At 39.3% G+C, this 17,735-nt stretch overlaps 1 protein-coding gene and 1 pseudogene across 2 annotated transcripts; both read right to left on the bottom strand.

Annotated features, from left to right (window-relative positions):
* Positions 1-258: 258 nt before the first annotated feature.
* On the bottom strand, positions 259-2,548 carry LOC114290482 (phosphomannomutase-like). Of its 2 annotated transcripts, XM_082916733.1 has the most exons (7): positions 2,518-2,548; positions 1,935-1,990; positions 1,753-1,852; positions 1,548-1,643; positions 1,339-1,428; positions 1,085-1,136; positions 259-617 (listed from the first exon to the last, which is right to left on the bottom strand). In XM_082916733.1, exons 3-7 carry the CDS (start codon positions 1,822-1,824, stop codon positions 589-591), a joined length of 339 nt encoding a protein of 112 aa, XP_082772859.1. In that variant the 5' UTR covers positions 1,825-1,852; positions 1,935-1,990; positions 2,518-2,548; the 3' UTR covers positions 259-588. The 2 variants fall into 2 exon arrangements, with proteins under 2 accessions (XP_082772859.1, XP_082772858.1); XM_082916732.1 differs by lacking the exon at positions 2,518-2,548 and having other exon boundaries at positions 1,935-2,088.
* Positions 2,549-4,274: 1,726 nt separating this feature from the next.
* Positions 4,275-6,280, bottom strand: LOC114311070 ((+)-neomenthol dehydrogenase pseudogene; annotated as a pseudogene).
* Between the last annotated feature and the right edge of the window lie 11,455 nt (positions 6,281-17,735).

Raw genomic sequence — 17,735 nt, 5'->3', positions numbered from 1 at the left:
CATGCTACTTGAGGATTAGAGTTTGTGGTATTTTCCTTTGGAAATTTAAATACGCAAAACAATCTATTTGTTAGAAGATTTATTCTTTTATGCTGTTGCATCAATTTCAGTAATGATTGTCCTTAATCCATTAGAAGAAAACCTGCATAATTCCCAAAATTTTATTCCTCTACCAAAATAAATTGCTTTACTAAGATAAATATCCAAGACAAAACAGGAAAACAGAAAAGAAAAGGTAGAGAGACAGTAGTGCGTATAAAAGAAATCTCAAATGACATTTGGGCTTTAATAAGCTGAATACAAATAATTGGATTCTTATTTCATACAAAAATATTGGCAACGTCTATCAATCTCTGTGATCTCATTCAAATAACAGATTGGACTTCTAATGAACACTGGCAACATGAAAATAGCCATCACTTGAATACAGAAATGAAGGCTGTGAAGGGAATTACATATTCAAACAGATATTTCTGCTACCCATCATTCTTATGATTATAAATTACAAATGGCAAATAATTGAAGGCAACAAAGTCGAAATAACCACAGGGACCATTAAACCTGCTTGCTTAGGAAGAGAGCTGTACACTACTTTACAGTATCCTCAGGGCTGGTAACTGGGAATAGAACAAGAAAAAAGTTCACATCACCATGATTATAAAATTAAAATGGCAAAAGAGGAACATTGACATCGATATCCATTTAAAAAGCAATTGGGTACTTAATGAAAATGAAACTGTTCCATCTCAACTTGCAATATTTAATCCATTTTGTTTTCCATAGCATTTAAAACAAGTACAGCTAGTTTTATGTACAGAATCATTTGGAATGTTATAAGAAAATATCATCAATTTTATATTTTTTGTTGATGGATCCATTTTCTTTGGTAATTATCCAACTTTAACAGATGAAATAGATGCATGTGGATGCTGTTGAAAACAAAATGAATTGACTTGATTGAAGATTTTAGATTTCTTTACAAATGGCACCATATTAACAATGCATTTGGTTCTCTAGATGCTATGGCAATAAAGAACTCCATGGTGTATTGAACTGCAAAAATAAGCTGAAATATAGAGCAGACCTGTGTGCCCCATAGTTCGCTCCGATTCATATATCTCATGGTCATTTCCTCCCTATTCAAACAACATCCAAGCCCTTTGTTTACTCCCAACAGTGTACCAAAAACTAGTCAGCAAAATAAACAATGAACGAATACAATATAACACAAGACATCACTATAGGGAATCGAACCTTTAATGACAAGTTAGTGTCACATGGAAAATACCAAAAAAGGAAGGGAATAACCAAACTGAAGAGAGAAGATAAAATTGTTGCCTTGTAAGTTTTGTCTCCAAAGAAGTGAATTTCATGAAAATCATCCACATATCTCAAGCAATAAGTCTTGTCCCAACCTTGAGGGAAAACCTGTTAAAAAATGTGCAAGCATTACGCCCAAACATAAGTTCAACTGCATTGACTTATTATCATTTATTTTATCAGCTTAAGAATCATCAAAGCATAAACAAGGAATAACATTCACTCACATCAAAACTTATTTGTCCCCCAATGGAAAAGGTGAGGTTAAGGTGAGCAAATTTCTCACGGAGCACAGACACCATCTTAGGGCGTATGTTCAGAACCTAAATATAATTTCAGTAGAGTAATTTTCAAGAGGTCTAGCATCAACTGTGTTTCTTATAGAGAACCAAATTTTGAACTTAATCTTAATCACAGTTTAGGATATTGTACCTTGTCATACTTTTCAAACTCGTCTCGTTTTTCTTGGCTGCAGTTTCGGCCAATTGGTGATACATTGAGCATCCCGCTTCGGAACTCTATAAATGTTCCTCTAAAGAAGAAGTTGAATAGGAAACAGATTCAGAAGCTTAACATGTATGGATAATTGCAACTCGTGCTTGCACTTCACAAACCTCTTTATTGGAATATCCAAGTTGGCAATGTAATGCAACGTAAAATTAATAAATTCCTGCAAATCATTTAAAAATGTCATATCCATAAACTAATAATGTACTATAAATGTTTTATACATATATAGACCAAGCCTACCATCCAATGGCTACAACCAACATAACTTTTTATACCTAAACTGACTTTGACAACAAGAAAAAAAAAAAAATTTTGCTCTCCTACTATTTCTTGACCATACTATAAACAACTTGGAAAAAAATGGACGTTTTTGACAAGCATGTTGATCTGTAATCTTACTGAAGGATGGAGACGGGGGCATATTTTATTGTTTCTACCCTTGATAGTGTAATAAATATGTGATCCTAACTTTTCTAATTTTATGGTCCCTTTGGCTTCTTGCAAATTACATTTTTTTTTTTTTTATAGGTAAGCTAAAGAAATTCGAACTTGGGTCTTGCCTAAGCTGCTAGAGTGTCCCCTTGGGGACTTGGCTTTTTGCAAATTACTAATTAATAACAATGCAGTTTGCTTAGTGAGTTACTGTGCCTACTCAGGATGTAGGAAAGAGCAGGAGAGGGGTCTGACCTTAAGTTATTCTTCTCCAAGATACGATCTCAAGCTCTGCAAAATTACGAATCCAGGAAGAAATTAAAAAAAAGGCAAGCAAAAGAACAAAAAATGGAAAAGATAACAAAGTGGACCCCAGTGTATAAATATGGCTAAATGTAACTACAACAACATACTAAAATTACAGTCCATTGCTCAGGAACTTTAAGTTGTTCAAGGAGATGAATTGGTAGATTTAATTTAAACAATATTGAAAATGTTAGCAAATATTTATTGTTTCTCTATCTTTTTCAGACCTAAAATGGTTCAGAAGAGAACCTAAAGAATCTGTTGTATCAAGGCATTATTCAATAGTATTTTCCATTGAAGAGTCCAAATTATAAACCCAATTTTCCTACATTTTGTACAATTATGTCTAAAATATTTAAGACCTTAGTTGTTCATAAGAACAATGTGAATCATTGTCAACATATTTATAAAAGTATCATTTGAATCTTGGACTTGAGATAAATAATTTCGGTAGAGATTTAGACAATGCCTGGGTCCCAATGAGCTTCCCATCCTTATAGGCCACAAGACCATTTTCCGCAAATACGTAGTCATAGTCATTTATAACTGCACATATAGCAAACATGGAGTAAAAAGTCAAGCAGCGAACCACAATATTACTTCTAAAGAACTTTTGAAAGACAGAATGTAGGGAGACAAAGAAGACTAAAACGGAAAGCTTGAAGAAAATGTAGCATTTATACTGCATCAAATCATATAAACAATGTGATCACCCACAAGGCAAGAACATACAGTCCACAAGAAACATTACCTTGTTTGGTTTCAGAAAATTGAGATTTTTGTTTTCTATGTTTTTTTGTTTTTAGTCAAAAATTTTAATATTTTAAGAAAATTTCTTATTTTTCAGATGCACTTAACTTCAAATATTTAAATTTTTGGCTAAAAACCAAGAAACTCAATTTTCAGAAAATCAATCAAAACCAAACAAGGTAATTGAATTTTCCATAATTTCACTTGAAATTTTAGGAGTGAAAGTTTTTTACCTAATCTAAGACACATTCACAAATTGATTAGAATACACACTAGCATTCTCCATTAATGTTTCTATGAAGTAAAATGTTTCCCAAGTGATGTTTCCTACTAGTATGGGGTAATAAATATCATCTAATTTTTCAACTTTGAGATTTTTCTTAAACAACTGATCCCCTTATTATACCCCAAATTTTTGGACAATAGGTCATGGATAAAAAATGAAAATCCTAGAAAACCAAATCACTTAGAAAGTAAGCAAGATCCAAGAAACAAATCACCAGAACAATCTTTTCTATTACTTCCTAAATCTACCAAAGCCTAATAAAAATAAAATAAATTAAAACATATTGACACTTATATTCTATCTATAACATGTAATTACTGATGAAGAAATGAAACCTTTGAAAACTAATTAGTTCACAATGAAGGAAAAACTGCATCTTATTACCACATGAACGAAGTTGAAATGTGAAGTTTGGTTTGGACAAACTACAATGATCTAGTCGCACATAAACACAACTAAAGACACCAAAAACTTTCCAAATTCTACAAGCTATTGCAGCTAACCTGAGTTCCCAAGCTGCTCTGATATCTTAACAAGGTCAGACCCTCCAACAACACCAACTGTAACAACCGGCAGTTAGACCAAGCTGTAAAGCTGTTATCATTGTAGAAAACAACCAACATAAGCAATATTTTGCCACTTGAAAGAGAAAGAATGAACCAAAAAGGCTTTATGAAAACCACTCCACGCTGCATTCAGGGGTTATCACAATAATCAATGCAGTACCTTTCGAAGTTCCTGCATGAACTTCAGCATATCCGGAGTAACAACCTGAAATTGGAATAGCAAATAATGCAAATGTTAAATAAAAGGGAATTTCACCAAAACAACTAAAATCTCTCTATTGATCCAAGACAGCCTAAACAAATCAGATAACTATGGAAAGTTCCATATGATCATAACCACTTGGGTCTTGCTAAATTGGAAAATTAACCATCTTTAGAAGATACAAAAAGACAGGGATACGAGCACTTTTTATAATTTTTGGGCATAAAATTAGGCATCAAAACCATGAACTTAATATCATCTTATGATGATTGACAAGCTTAATCACTATTAATAGGCCATCAGCTACATGGATCTATGTTTCCAATAAATAAGCTTCTACATTGAAGCTAGTCAAATCACTAATTTACATAAAAACAAAGAAAGTAAAATACTCTATGAGCCATATACAGAGGACGGTTCATAGAGGATGGTTCATAGTGTCTCATATGCAAGTACTTCTACATTTATCAGCAAGATTGCGAGTTTTCCTAAACAAAAGCAATGAAAAGTTTGAAAACATCCATTATTTTCGTAGCATTTTTATTTTTATGCAAAAACAGTTTTCGGAAATTCTGAAACATTTTTTGTCGATGTTTCCTAAAAAGTGGGTTATTTTTGGAAATCGCGTCTTAAACAGTTTTCGAGTCAAACAATGTGTGTTTTCCAAAAAATAAAAACACAAAATTTGCTCTTTTATTGACTACATCACATAAAAACAAAGATATCAAGTAAATAGAGAAAGTACTTTTACATTTATCAGCAAGATTTTGAGTTTCATCACAAGGGTGACACTTCCTTTTGAGAGAAAAACAAGCCAGAAGGCCCATCCTTGGGCAACATAGCAAGTCTCACAATATTTTCACCTTCTTCTTTGATAGTTAAATGGCCAGTATTGCAATTCATGTCTGTTTTCACATAGTCGGGACAGACAGAGTTGACAATGAATCGCGTGCGTCTCTTGGCCAATATTTTCGTGTAGCCATTTAGGGATGCTTTCGCTAATGTGTACGCGGATAGAGAAGAAGGCCAACAATTGGCTTCTAATTCACCCTCCTTGAAATCTTTCATAAACTTGTTCAACATTGCCTCTATTCTCTCTTCTGTAAGGCTTTCGTCATCAAGAAACACTCTTTTCGCCCATTCATTGGGCAAAAACTGAAACAACAAATATGAGAAAATTAGAATCAACTATTTGTAGGACTTCAGTTTGAAAATTTAAACTAGAATGGGGCAAACTTAACACAAAAATCTGAACTTGCTTAACCTCTCTCATTTGAATTCTGTTTAAACTCATCTAAATCGTTAACGGGGTTAAATGGGTTGTATCTTGCGAACTGGGCATTACACCCGTTTGGAAAAAATAGCAACAAGGTAAGGAATCCACCATCAACCCCACCACTTCCTCCACCACCGCCACTGCCTCTCATAAAGTAAACGGGTTAGTCAAGTTAATTTGTTCGACCCTTCAACACAACAAGCTTAAACTCGTCTGTTAAAAGTCCACCCCACCACCACCTCTTCATAAAGTAAACAGGTTAATTTGTCTGACCAGTACCCAATTCAACTAAACTTGTTTAAACCCATTTATTAAATGGATGAGTTTGAATTGAGTTGTTTTAATACATAATAACCTATTTTAATCTGCCCAAACCTGCTCGTTTGCCACATCTAACTCAAACACATAATTTTTCATTCCTACAAGTGGATCTTGAAAGTGGTTCACAAAAAATCCGCTAGGATCAATGAAACAAGTTTTCATATCTCTCACATTATGCACCACTTAGGTTTGAACTTTGAAGTACAGTTTTGCTACATTTTAAATACCTTTAACTTGCTGGAGCTAGATGAGACATTAACAATCCTGGGTGAATCCGAGAAGTTGAGGAGAGGGATGAGTGCTTCGATCATTCATTTCACCCCATAGTAGTTTATTTCTAAGCATTCTTCACTCAAGCTGTAAGTCTGAGCCATTAAGTAATGACCCTATTTGAGTTTTGCTGCTTTCTGTGTATATCAATGAAAAGAATATATGACTCAAATCATCACAGTACTTTTGAATTTACAAATTACAACCACAAGAGATGCTATGATTCTAAGTCATATCATAGTTTGAAGTCATCAGGTGTAGGTTAAGTAAATCAATAGATAGTCTTGGTCCTACGTAGACACTCCATTTTTTACCGTCCTTAAGACTTGGACGTCACCGCGTGAACACTCGGTGATCATCCATGTTTGTGTTCGTCTTGAGTTCCCGGAAGCCTCGGCTGCAGGCCTTGCCTCAGAATCTCTCGACTCAACTGTTTTGTGTTTGGTTTTGCACCAAACACTTGTGTTTTTGCTTTGGAGGGTAGGGAATGGCTTGTTGGTCATCCCCACACTCCACCGGCCACGGCTTGAAGCCACTGGCTGTGTTTTGTTGCCACCGGCCATCTATTTTGGTCAAATTGTATTTTTGGCTGGCCGACCACTGTTCATCTACTTTTGTAAATATTTTTGTGCCAGCTGTGATAGCTGGCACCCACTCTGCTCCCCTCTATACACGTGTATGGAGGGATTTCTCTCTTGGATGGCTTGTTTTGGAAGCCTTTCAAGAGGGAACTCCTATAAGAGGGAGGCTTTTCTCCCTCCTCTAGGTTAGACAACATTTTCAGAGAGCTTTGAGTTTTAGGGTTTGAGTGTTGTATCCATCCTATCTCTATTTCTCCCTCTCTTTAGCTCTAAGTGTGTGTTTAGTCTTATTATTGCACACAAACACATAGTATCACACCTTTTCTTGGTTGCTGAGGGCCAGAGAAGTGTTCTTGGAGTTCTTGGAGCTAGTTTGGAGCCAAAGAAGCTGTTGGAGCTTCATTTGTGAAGAGGGTCTACAAGGATAAGAAACTTGTCCCTTTTTACCCCATTTTTGCATAGCTCTTTTGACTACCTTAAAATTGTTTTTTAGACTTGGTGTATAACATATAAAAGTTTTGTTTTTTCTTTCTCTAAATAGTTGTTTAAGAGTGTTTTGGTGTTTGAGGTTGTTTGACCCCTCTTAAGGCTTGTTTAGCACCATTTTGTGCCTTTTTTGGTGAGCTCCGGGACCATACTGTTTGGGCCTCCTCACCACTGAAATCTTGAGGGATTTCAGTGGTGAGGATAGTGCCTTGAGGTCCCAAGAAGGAGAGGGCCACCCCCTCTCTTTGTTGTCCTTGAAAAGGGTCATTTTTAGCCTCTTGAGGGAGCATATAGTTTGAGTATGTATTGACCATGCCTTGACTGATTTTCAGGCTTATTATGTCATAATATAGCATTGTTGTGTGTTGGTTTTGGTACACCATGCTTGTCTAGCATACATACCTTGTAATGCCATGATTTGCCTCAATACATGCATAGCATTTAGACTACCATGCTTTTGTGTTTTGGCCAAGCTTTGTGAAGCTTATATGCATATTTTGATGTGCTAAGGGACTGTTTTAAGTCATTTGAGTCATCCATGCCTTGCTTTGTATAGCTACCATGTAATCCCTCTTGTATGCCTTAAGCTTTGGCCCTTCTAGCATGCCATCCTTGCTTTGTTTCAGTGGTTTGAAACCACTTGACATGTTATTTCAGACCTCATGATGTGCCCATATGCTTGCATTTGATCCCCCTTCAATGTGTTTAAAGGTTGTTGCCTCATGCCCCTTGTTTAGGCCTTAGAGTATGCTTGCATTTTTAGACCACTTAGATGCCATCTAAGTACATCCTTAGCTTTGTTTAGGTCTGCATTAGACCTATTTTAAGTCCCTTTGGCCTTGTGAGGCTTGGTTGACCTAGCCTTGGTTTACCTCCCCTTTGGCCTGCCTTAAGTCTTAGACCATTATTGCATGTTTGGCTTGCCTTATTTACTTGGTTTGGCACCTTTTTAACATGGTTTTCAGAGCTTACATTGCATGCCCTTAGTCCATGTTTAGTCTCTTTCAAGTGTGCTTGAGAGTTGCCTTTCGATGTTTAAGTGTTGGCCCATTAACATGTGCATGTGTGTGTGTGTGTTGGTCCTCATGTTTGAGCACTTTGGCCACTGTTTTAGGATAGCTTGAGGGCTGCCTAAATTAGTCTAAGTCCATCCCCTTTGCTTGGCTGTGTGCTCACCTTGTATGTTTGCTTGCATACTTGCATATTCACATTGAATTGCCATGTTGCATGCTAGTTCACATGCTTAGGATTGCATTGCATGAGTATGCATGCTCGACCTCTTGAAGTGAGTATGATAGAGATTGGCCCTCATTGTGTGTTTATGTGCATTGCATCCCATATCAAAGTGCACACTTGATTCTTCGGGCCATCATGCATGGAAATGCACGATTGGTGCTCCGAGAATCGAGAACCATACCCCTTCGAGTCATAAACATGATAAGGGATGTGGAGGTGCATACATTGGCTTGAAATGCATTACCATGCTATGCCTTGCGCTCTGCTGCTGTCAATTGCAGGTTCTGCAGGAATTCTTGGCCGACCGGCAGTGTTTAGTGCCGACCGGCCATCAATTTGTGGCCGATAGATTGAAAGGCAGCCGATGCTTATTCTCCATGGCTGGTGATCATTTCCCTCAGCTGGTGGTGTTTCCCAGTGTCCAAAGAGCATATCCTTGGACTTTGACAGTCCTAAGAGGAGCAGGGCAGTGTCAACAGAGGCAACAGTGCTATGGCAGCAAATTTCCGGGCGAGACGAGTCAAACATGCATCATCCACGCATCCCAAGACAGGGCTGCGACCACCTTCTTTCTGCATTTATTTTGTTAATTAATTAGAAGTTTTTGTAATAATTAATTTAGTATTATCTATTCGAACTGTAATATTTATTCAGACCCTCCGAGCGAGGGCAATTGTGTAATAAGTGTGCGTGAGTGTGCGTATGTCTTCCAACCCCACGTCTTTCTTCCATTTTATTTACCCGCTTATGATGGTAGACTAGGGCATATTTAAATTAGCATACCTTATGCTATGCATGTGTGCATTCATACATTTGTCTTGCATGCACCGGGCTCGGCGCATCATTCTAACTGCATTTGTATTTCAATTCTAAATTGAATACGTGATTAGTTATAGCATTTCACATGTCATTATAGATTAGCCGAGCCTATCTTAGTCGCATTTTGCATGTGTTGCATTAGCCATCTTAACATGAACTAGGATCATGCATATGATTACTAACTAGTTTTTGTTTTGGCTCGGAGTACTCGGTAAGCATTCATGCTTTAGCATACCGCATGCGTGTGAGTGTTGACATAACAGCATGATTAATATGAGGCTAGTTGCTTACGTGATATAACTGCTTGAATGCCTGTGGATGGAGGTTGAATTACCTAAATTGGAATAATGCATTAAAACTGTGAGTTTTAAGCCCACTCGATAGTGGCAAAACTATTTTTTCTAAAAGTCCACTTAAAGGTGGCAAAACCTGCATTTTAGCCTACTTGCGAGTAGCAAACCATTTTTCAAAACAAACATGCTATGTTTTGTTCCAATTTAGGCAATTTGGTCTATACTTGTTTGCTGTGCGTATAACATAGTAATTCTAGGCTAATAATCGGGATAAGAACACATAACGTTTTCAAAATCGGATATCATGGTTAGTAGAGGCCGATCTTCGGATCGAGCGAGAGGGGGTGCTCATAGCTGATCTTCTCCAATCATACCCAAGCTCCCGAACCGAGGCAACTTTGGTGATGACGGACACGTGGCCTTTGGCACTGAGTCAGGGTTTCCTAAATTTCCCAAAATAAAATATTTAGGTGGCGACTCTGTATTTGGCAAAGCAGCCCATGTTTGGCACTTCTTTTTCAAAAATCTGTTTCTCAAAGCGATTTGCCGGATTTAGACTCTTTGGTTCAGATTAAGGACCGTGACACAAATTGAGTCCGAACTGTAGCGAGGCCCGCGGGCGTGTCTACAGTTTCTGGCGACTCCGCTGGGGATTTAGAGAGCTTGACTCGAACTCGTGATATCCTATTTTGATTTCATTTATGTGTCTCTTTGCATTGCATGTGCATTGGTGCGCCTAGGACACCGTGTTTGCCATCTGCCATTCCTGAACGGTTTGCCGGAGGCTTGACTTTGTCAAAGGATGCCATAAGGCTGACCGGTTGTGGGCTCTGACAGTATGGGAACACAAACCCCGGTTTTACTGGGGCACCCTTTTCGACTATTCGACCTAGTGCATATCGAAATCCATAGTGACCATTCCAAACTAGGACAGGTTGCTTCGACTACTTCAACCTTAACCAAGCCTGCCCTGAAGATAGCTACCCACTTCCCAAGATAAACTTATTGGTCGACGCAATTGTAGGACATCAGATGCTTAGCTTCATAGATGCTTTTTCAGGCTATAATCAAATTTTAATGCATATGGCCGATCAAGAGCACACTTCGTTCATTACTGACAGAGAGACTTATCATTATCGTGTGATGCCATTCAGTTTGAAGAATGCAAGAGCCACTTACCAGCGCTTGGTTAATGCCATTTTCAAAAACCAGATAGGTCAGAATATGGAGGTCTATGTCGATGACATGTTTGTCAAAAGCCAACTATCCTCCAACCACTTAGTAGACCTACGAGAGACCTTCCAGGCCCTGTGCAAGTATAAGATGAAGCTGAATCCAAATAAGTGCGCCTTCGGTGTTAGGTCTGGTAAGTTTTTGGGGTTTATAGTCAGCCACAGGGGCATTGAGGCTAACCTAGAAAAGATCAAGGCCTTAATCGAAATGCAGTCTCCCAGAACAATAAAGGAGGTTCAGCGGTTCACAGGTAGGGTCACTGCCCTCAATCGCTTCATATCAAGGGCCACTGACAAGTTCTTTCAGTTCTTTCAGTTCTTCAAGGTGCTCCAAAACTCTTTTGACTGGAATACTGAGTCTAGGGAGGCATTCCAACAACTGAAACAATGCATGGCACACTCTCTCCTCCTCTCTCAAGCAATTCCAAAAGATACCCTCTTTCTCTACTTAGCTGTCTCCCACACTGTAGTCAGTGCTACCCTCGTCAGAAAGGACGACTCAGTCCAGCGCCTGGTTTATTACATCAGGTGTGCCCTTCGAGGTGTCGAACAGACTTATCCCCTGTTGGAGAAGATGGCCCTAGCTCTGGTCATCTCCTCTAGATGCCTTCGGCCCTATTTTCAAGCCCACTCCATAGTGGTCCTTACTGACCAACCTTTGAAGAAAATCATGCAACAGCTAGAGTTGTCAAGCCGACTAATGTAGTGATCTATTAAATTAAGCCAGTATGAGATCTCTTATCGACCCCAAACAGCTATTAAAGGCCAGGCTGTTGCAAATTTTATCCTGGAATTCACAATTCTCACTCCAAACACACCCCCTCCAATAGCACGTGCCACTCTTGATAAAGAAGACCCCAATTCCTGGACTTTTTGTGTTGACGGTTCATCCCATAAAAAGGGTAGTGGAGCTTCTTGATCCTCATCATCCCAAAGGGAGAATACTTCAAATGTGCCCTTCGCTTCCTATTTGCAGCCAGTAACAACGAGACTAAGTATGAGGCCCTGATCACAGGTCTCTAGCTGGCTCGTGACATTGGGGTCGACCATCTCCGAGTGTTTAGTGATTCTCGGTTGGTGGTCGGACAGATAACAAGCGAGTTTGATGCAAAGGAGGTAGCAATGCGACCGTACAGGGACATCCCTCTTCCCCTCACCTGCCTCCTTAATAGCTTTCACATCAAGCATGTCCCCAGGTCAGAGAACTCCCAAGCAGATGAAATGGCACAGTTAGCCTCAACAAATCAATCCAACCTCAGCCACGGCGTCCGAATTGAATACCTAACCTATCCAACAGTTTCACCAGACCACAAATAGATTCATCTACTCCAGGACAAGCCTATCCCATGGGTCCAGGACATTATTACATTCTAGAACAGAGAGTACTACCAGAAAATAGGCAGGAGGCTGCCAAGGTTAGGGCTCGGTCATCCAATTATATCCTTAACAGTGGCATCTTGTATAAAAGAGGATTCTCACGGCCATACCTCAAATGCCTCAATAGTGATCAAGTCGCCTACGTCATGAGAGAAATACATGAAGGTATTTGCGGCAACCACTCTAGGGGACGATCTTTAGCTCATAAAATCCTTCGCACGGGCTATTTTTGGCCCACGCTCAACCGAGATGCCATCAACTTCATACTCAAATGTGACAAATGCCAGCGCTTCGCTAACATCCCACATATCCCTCTAACAGAGCTGATCACACTCAGCAGTCATCACCCCTTTGCCAAGTGAGGCATCAATCTCATAGGCCCCTTGCTGACCGGCCGGGGCCAAGTGAAGTTTGTCGTGGTCTCCATCGATTACTTCACTAAGTACGTAAAAGTAGAGCCCCTTGCCAATATTACCGAGCGAAATACCACTAGGTTCATTTGGCCGTCTATTATGTGCCTAAAGCCATCGTCTCCAACAATGGTAAACAGTTTGACAATGCCAAATTCAAATAATTTTGTGATGAGTTCAACATCAGGACCTGTTTTTCTTCCCCTGGCTATCCTCAAGCTAACGGCCAATTGGAAATCACCAACCGCTCTATATTGAAAATCATTAAGACAAGTTGGAGGCCGCCAAGGGAATCTGGGCAGAAGAGTTACCGAATGTCCTCTGGGCCTATCGGACGACAGCTAAAACTCCAATTGGGGAGACCCCTTTTCGCCTAACTTAAGGTGTTGAGGCAGTCATCCCCGTGGAAGTCAGACTACCGACACCCAGGGTCATCAATCTCGATCCACAACTAAACAACGAATTTCAGAGGGTCGACCTAGACCTCATCGAGGAACTGCAAGAAACAGCCGCTGTCCAACTGGCCTTATACCAACAGAAAGTAAGGCAACACTATAATCGCAAAGTTCGACCGAGGGAATTCATAATAGGAGACCTAGTCTTATGAGAAGCAACCCTTGCCACTAAAACCCAACCAAAGTCAAACTAGCAGCTAAGTGGGAAGGACCTTACATCATCAAAGCAAGACCTCGCCCAGGCACGTACCGTCTCCAAGACATGGAGGGCAGAAACCTTCCTTATCCATGGAATGCCGAACACTTCAACATTATTTCCAGTAAAGCGGCGTTTCCTGCTTTTTGTATGATTCAAATTATTGTATGTTTCATTTTACTGTTGGAAACACTTGTCCATTTTGGCCCTTGCCATATAATGCATGAACATATGATCGCAAGACTACGACAACAATTTAAAATTCTCATTATTTACGTTGTGCCTTAATCTAAAATTTTCAAGCAAAGCCTCAGTCAAACTGAACCCTTCAAGCCTCAACCAGAGTGAGCATGAAGAGCTCAGCCAAACTGAGTTAAACAAAGCCTCAGCCAGACTAAGCCCTCAAAGCCTCAGTCAGACTGAGCATGAAGAGCTCAACTAGACTGAGGTAAACAAAGCCTCAGCCAGACTGAGCCATCAAAGCCTCAGCTAGACTGAGCATAAAGAGCTCAACCAAACTGAGTTAAACAAAACCTCAGCCAGACTGAGCATGAAGAGCCAGCCAGACTGAGTTAAACAAAGCCTCAGCCAGACTGACCATGAAGAGCCCAAGTAGACTGAGTTAAACAAAACCTTAGCCAGACTGAGCCCTCCAAGCCCCAGCTAGACTGAGCATGAAGAGCTCAGCCAGACTAAGTTAAACAAAGCCTCAGCTAGACTGAGCCCTCCAAGCCTCAGTCAGACTGAGCCCTCTAAGCTTCAGCCAGACTAAGCATGAAGAGCTCAGCCAGACTGAGTTAAACAGTACAATGCTTGGCCCCGTTTAAGTATCCATTCAAGTATGTCACTCCAGTTGTTAAAGTTACACTTAAAACTTGGTAAGTGTAGCCAAATATCTATTAATTGTGACATTCAAGTCAATTTTCATCCAAGTCAATTTTTATCCAAGCTAATTCATTCTTATCATATTTACTTAGCCTCACTTGATCCTTTTGCCAATTCCTACAATTTCATCCTTATTCTTTCTTAACCAACACCAAAATAAACAAAAAACACAAAAATTCATATTCAACACCCAATTTTTATAAATTAAATACAAATTCTTTACACACTTCCACCGTTCTTTACAAAAAAACTAATTCGATTAAAAAAAAAAAAAAAACACCAGCAAACAAAGAGGGTCTTTAAACTGCTCCACCTTCACCTTCCTCTTCCCCGCTGGATGCCAAATCTTCTTCTTGTACGCCCTCATCCAGTGGGGTTTGGGCAATGTCCTTCTCTCCTAGCCTTATGCCGCTGAAATCCATGTCTGGAAAGAGCTCCTCCGCCCTATATTTGAAGCTTGCCCAGCCACTGTTCTAGTACATGCTCATTTCATGCTTGTAATAGTGCTAAAACCTCTGGATTATCTCTTTTTTGGTTTGCCCCTCCACCAGTTCAACAGCAGCCACATTTGATGGTTCAGCACCACCTTCCCCCTCTCTGGCCAAACTCCTAGCCACAGTTGCGTCAATGGCCATTTGGAAGTCAAGAGATAGCTTAAATTGTTCCACCGTAGTGGCACACAGGTCTGAGTAAGCAGCCCTCTCCGATGCCATTCTCCTGGTTAACTCTGCAGTTTTGACCCTCTCTTCCTCGACAATCCTCTCCAACTCCGAGATTTGTGCCTCTGCTTTCTCCTTATCTTTCGAGGCCTGATCGTGCAGTTCTTCATTATTCAACTAGGCCTCCTCCAATCTCACGTTGGTGGTGGTACAGGCTTGTTGAACCTCGTCAGCCCTCTTTTGCTCGCTCGCTAGCTCGAACTCTAATGACACCACCTTGCAACGCACTACTTCTAGCTCAGCCTTGACGACTACCAGCTTGGCAACAGCCTTTGTTTAACCCATCATGGCGTGATCCGCCAAGTAACCCTACACCACCGCCAACACCTCCATCTTCTTCGCCTTCTCAACATAGGCTAGACCCTTCGCACAGTCACTTTGTGCTGCTTTCCTCCAGCTAGCCGTCTCTGCCCTTACATTCCGCAATTGCTTCCGAACCTCTTCCACCTGGGCCTTAAGCAGCTCTGTTTCCATCTTCGCCCCGACAGCCTTGCTTAGTAGAGAGGCCAATAGAGTTGCTACCTCCATTTGTACTATGCAGAATCCTCTCATGAGGTCGACCTCTGTAAATTGTGCAACACTCTACATGGCTGCGTCCTCAATGACCCCCAACAGACGGCCTGCCCCAGCCTTAACCTCCCGTTGCACCTCAGAAAGGTCATTCTTATCCATCACCAAGCGACCAGCCACCGCATTCACATGGTAAGTGGTCGTTCCCAGTGACACCACATTGGTGCTCCTCTCTGGTTCGCTCACCTGCTTGTCACGCCCCAAAATTTGGACAATTAAATATTAAATTAGGACTAAACCCCAATCAATATTCCATCATCCAAATCCTAGGGGTGAAACAAAAACTAAAAGCCAACCAAACCATCCATCATAATTTCATAACTAACCAATACCTCAACATCAAGGTAACATTAAATAGTCAAAACACATTAAATATAATACGGTTACAAACCATTCTAAATTATTCCAATACTAAAGTCATACAGAGAATAATAAATACATAGACTAATATCAATCCTAAGCTCAATAAAACAAAAGCAGTCCAAACGACAGGTCCAACACTATCGTAAATCCACATCACCACCGTAGCCCCAACTAATCCTGCACAGGAAGCTCAGCTGCGTTCAAACAGAACGCACCCGAGTTGCCAAGAGACAAAACGGGTCAGGATACAGGTATACTGGTATGAGTACAAGAATTGAGACCCACGTGTCCACCAGACACAAACAAAAAGTACATTATTTCTTGTTACGGAACAAGACAAGTAGTTCCACCCGCATCGAGACAAATGGTTAGTTTCCCGAGATACGGTGGCATTTAGTTTCTTGTCCGTACACAACGAAATATAAATTGATTATAAAATAGACAAAATAGAAATAAAAATATGGTGGGTCAGCCCTGCATGAAAAGTTAGTAAGACCCACCATCCTACAAAATAAAGTTAGTATAATTTAACCATAAACAATTTGTTAAAGAAGTATAAAAATGCACCGTTTCATGTTTAAATAATTCGAATTAACCAAACTCAAAGGGCGAAAGTTGTACAGAATTAAATTTCCTAACAACAACCTCGAAACTCTGCATTGCCAAAATAAATCAAAACTACAATAATCAAGATCATCCGATTATAAGTTCTAATCGATCTTTTTAATAACAATTTAAAACAAAAGAATTGTCTAGAATCTCGTATACATGCCTCTGCTCAAATTTCATAATTTACCGAAGTCGTTGACTATTTTTCAGGATCTACAAAACAACATAATTCACACTATACCAATAACCTCGTAATTAAATTCTTTGTACCTTAACTCCACCACTTTGGCTCTCCCCTTCTGGCCTACACATATATCCCATGTGCCTCCCGTATACCTAACACCGCTCCGAAGCCAAACTTGCACGGGGATATCGTCCCGAGTTTGACTCACACTCCCCGGATGGTTAGCATATACGTGCGCGCGTAAATCAAAGTACTCGTCTACTCATGAGAACGAGCATCTCATCAACATCATGAGACAAATATAACAATGCCGGGCATAAGGCATTAAACAACTCTCATAATCCTCACTTTTTTTTATACACTCTTTCTCACCATCACTCAAATAAAACAACAATCCATGGAGTCATGGTGGAGTATAAGGAATTTATCTATGGGTTTCTAATTTATTTTATTTTCCATATAACCATGAATGCGATTGCAACCATAAAATAAATCCATATAAAAACCCGAAACAAGACATACATAACTAATCAAAATAAGTGAAATCAATCCATCATCTACGTGCAAATACAAAATCAATCCAACATCAAATAGAAAAAAATAAATAAATAAGTAAATAAATAAAAACATGAATTTAACCTAAAGCAAAGGAAGTGGGTTTTGTACTCACAATATTTTATAGAAGATCAAAGAATATCTAGCAAACTAATAGAGCCACCAAAACAAAACCCTAATCTTTCATTTTCTTCCCTCTCCTCTTTCTCTCTCTCGTTTTTGTTTTATTTCTTCTCTTTTCTTTTGATCTCTTCAGCCTAGTTGAATACTTCTATGTTACTATATATATAAGATTAAATATATATACATTAAATTTATTAATTACAACATTAAATATCCCATTAAATCTCATGTAACCACCCAATTAATAATTACAACATTCAATTTATTAAATATCACTTTAAATTTCATGTAACCACCAAATTAATAAAGCCAAAAATAAAATAAGATAACAATAACCATAATAATAATAAAATAATGACTTAAGAAAATTAGGGTCGCTACACTGCTCCTTCCCTAACTTTTG

This window comes from Camellia sinensis, chromosome 2, assembly GCF_055761805.1.
Source record: "Camellia sinensis isolate YWXY chromosome 2, ASM5576180v1, whole genome shotgun sequence".
In the NCBI taxonomy this organism is placed as follows: domain Eukaryota; kingdom Viridiplantae; phylum Streptophyta; class Magnoliopsida; order Ericales; family Theaceae; genus Camellia; species Camellia sinensis.
This window is presented reverse-complemented; position numbering and strand designations above follow the sequence as displayed.

What these genes read in the sequence shown, in the direction of transcription:
- LOC114290482 (XM_082916732.1), bottom strand. Translation starts at nt 2,020, where the DNA reads ATGGATATGACATTTTTAAATGATTTGCAGGAATTTATTAATTTTACG. An exon ending in TTGGATATTCCAATAAAGAG is followed by an intron (nt 1,853 to 1,934) that starts GTTTGTGAAGTG and finishes CTTCTTCTTTAG; the next exon opens with AGGAACATTTATAGAGTTCC. An exon ending in GGGGACAAATAAGTTTTGAT is followed by an intron (nt 1,429 to 1,547) that starts GTGAGTGAATGT and finishes ATTTTTTAACAG; the next exon opens with GTTTTCCCTCAAGGTTGGGA.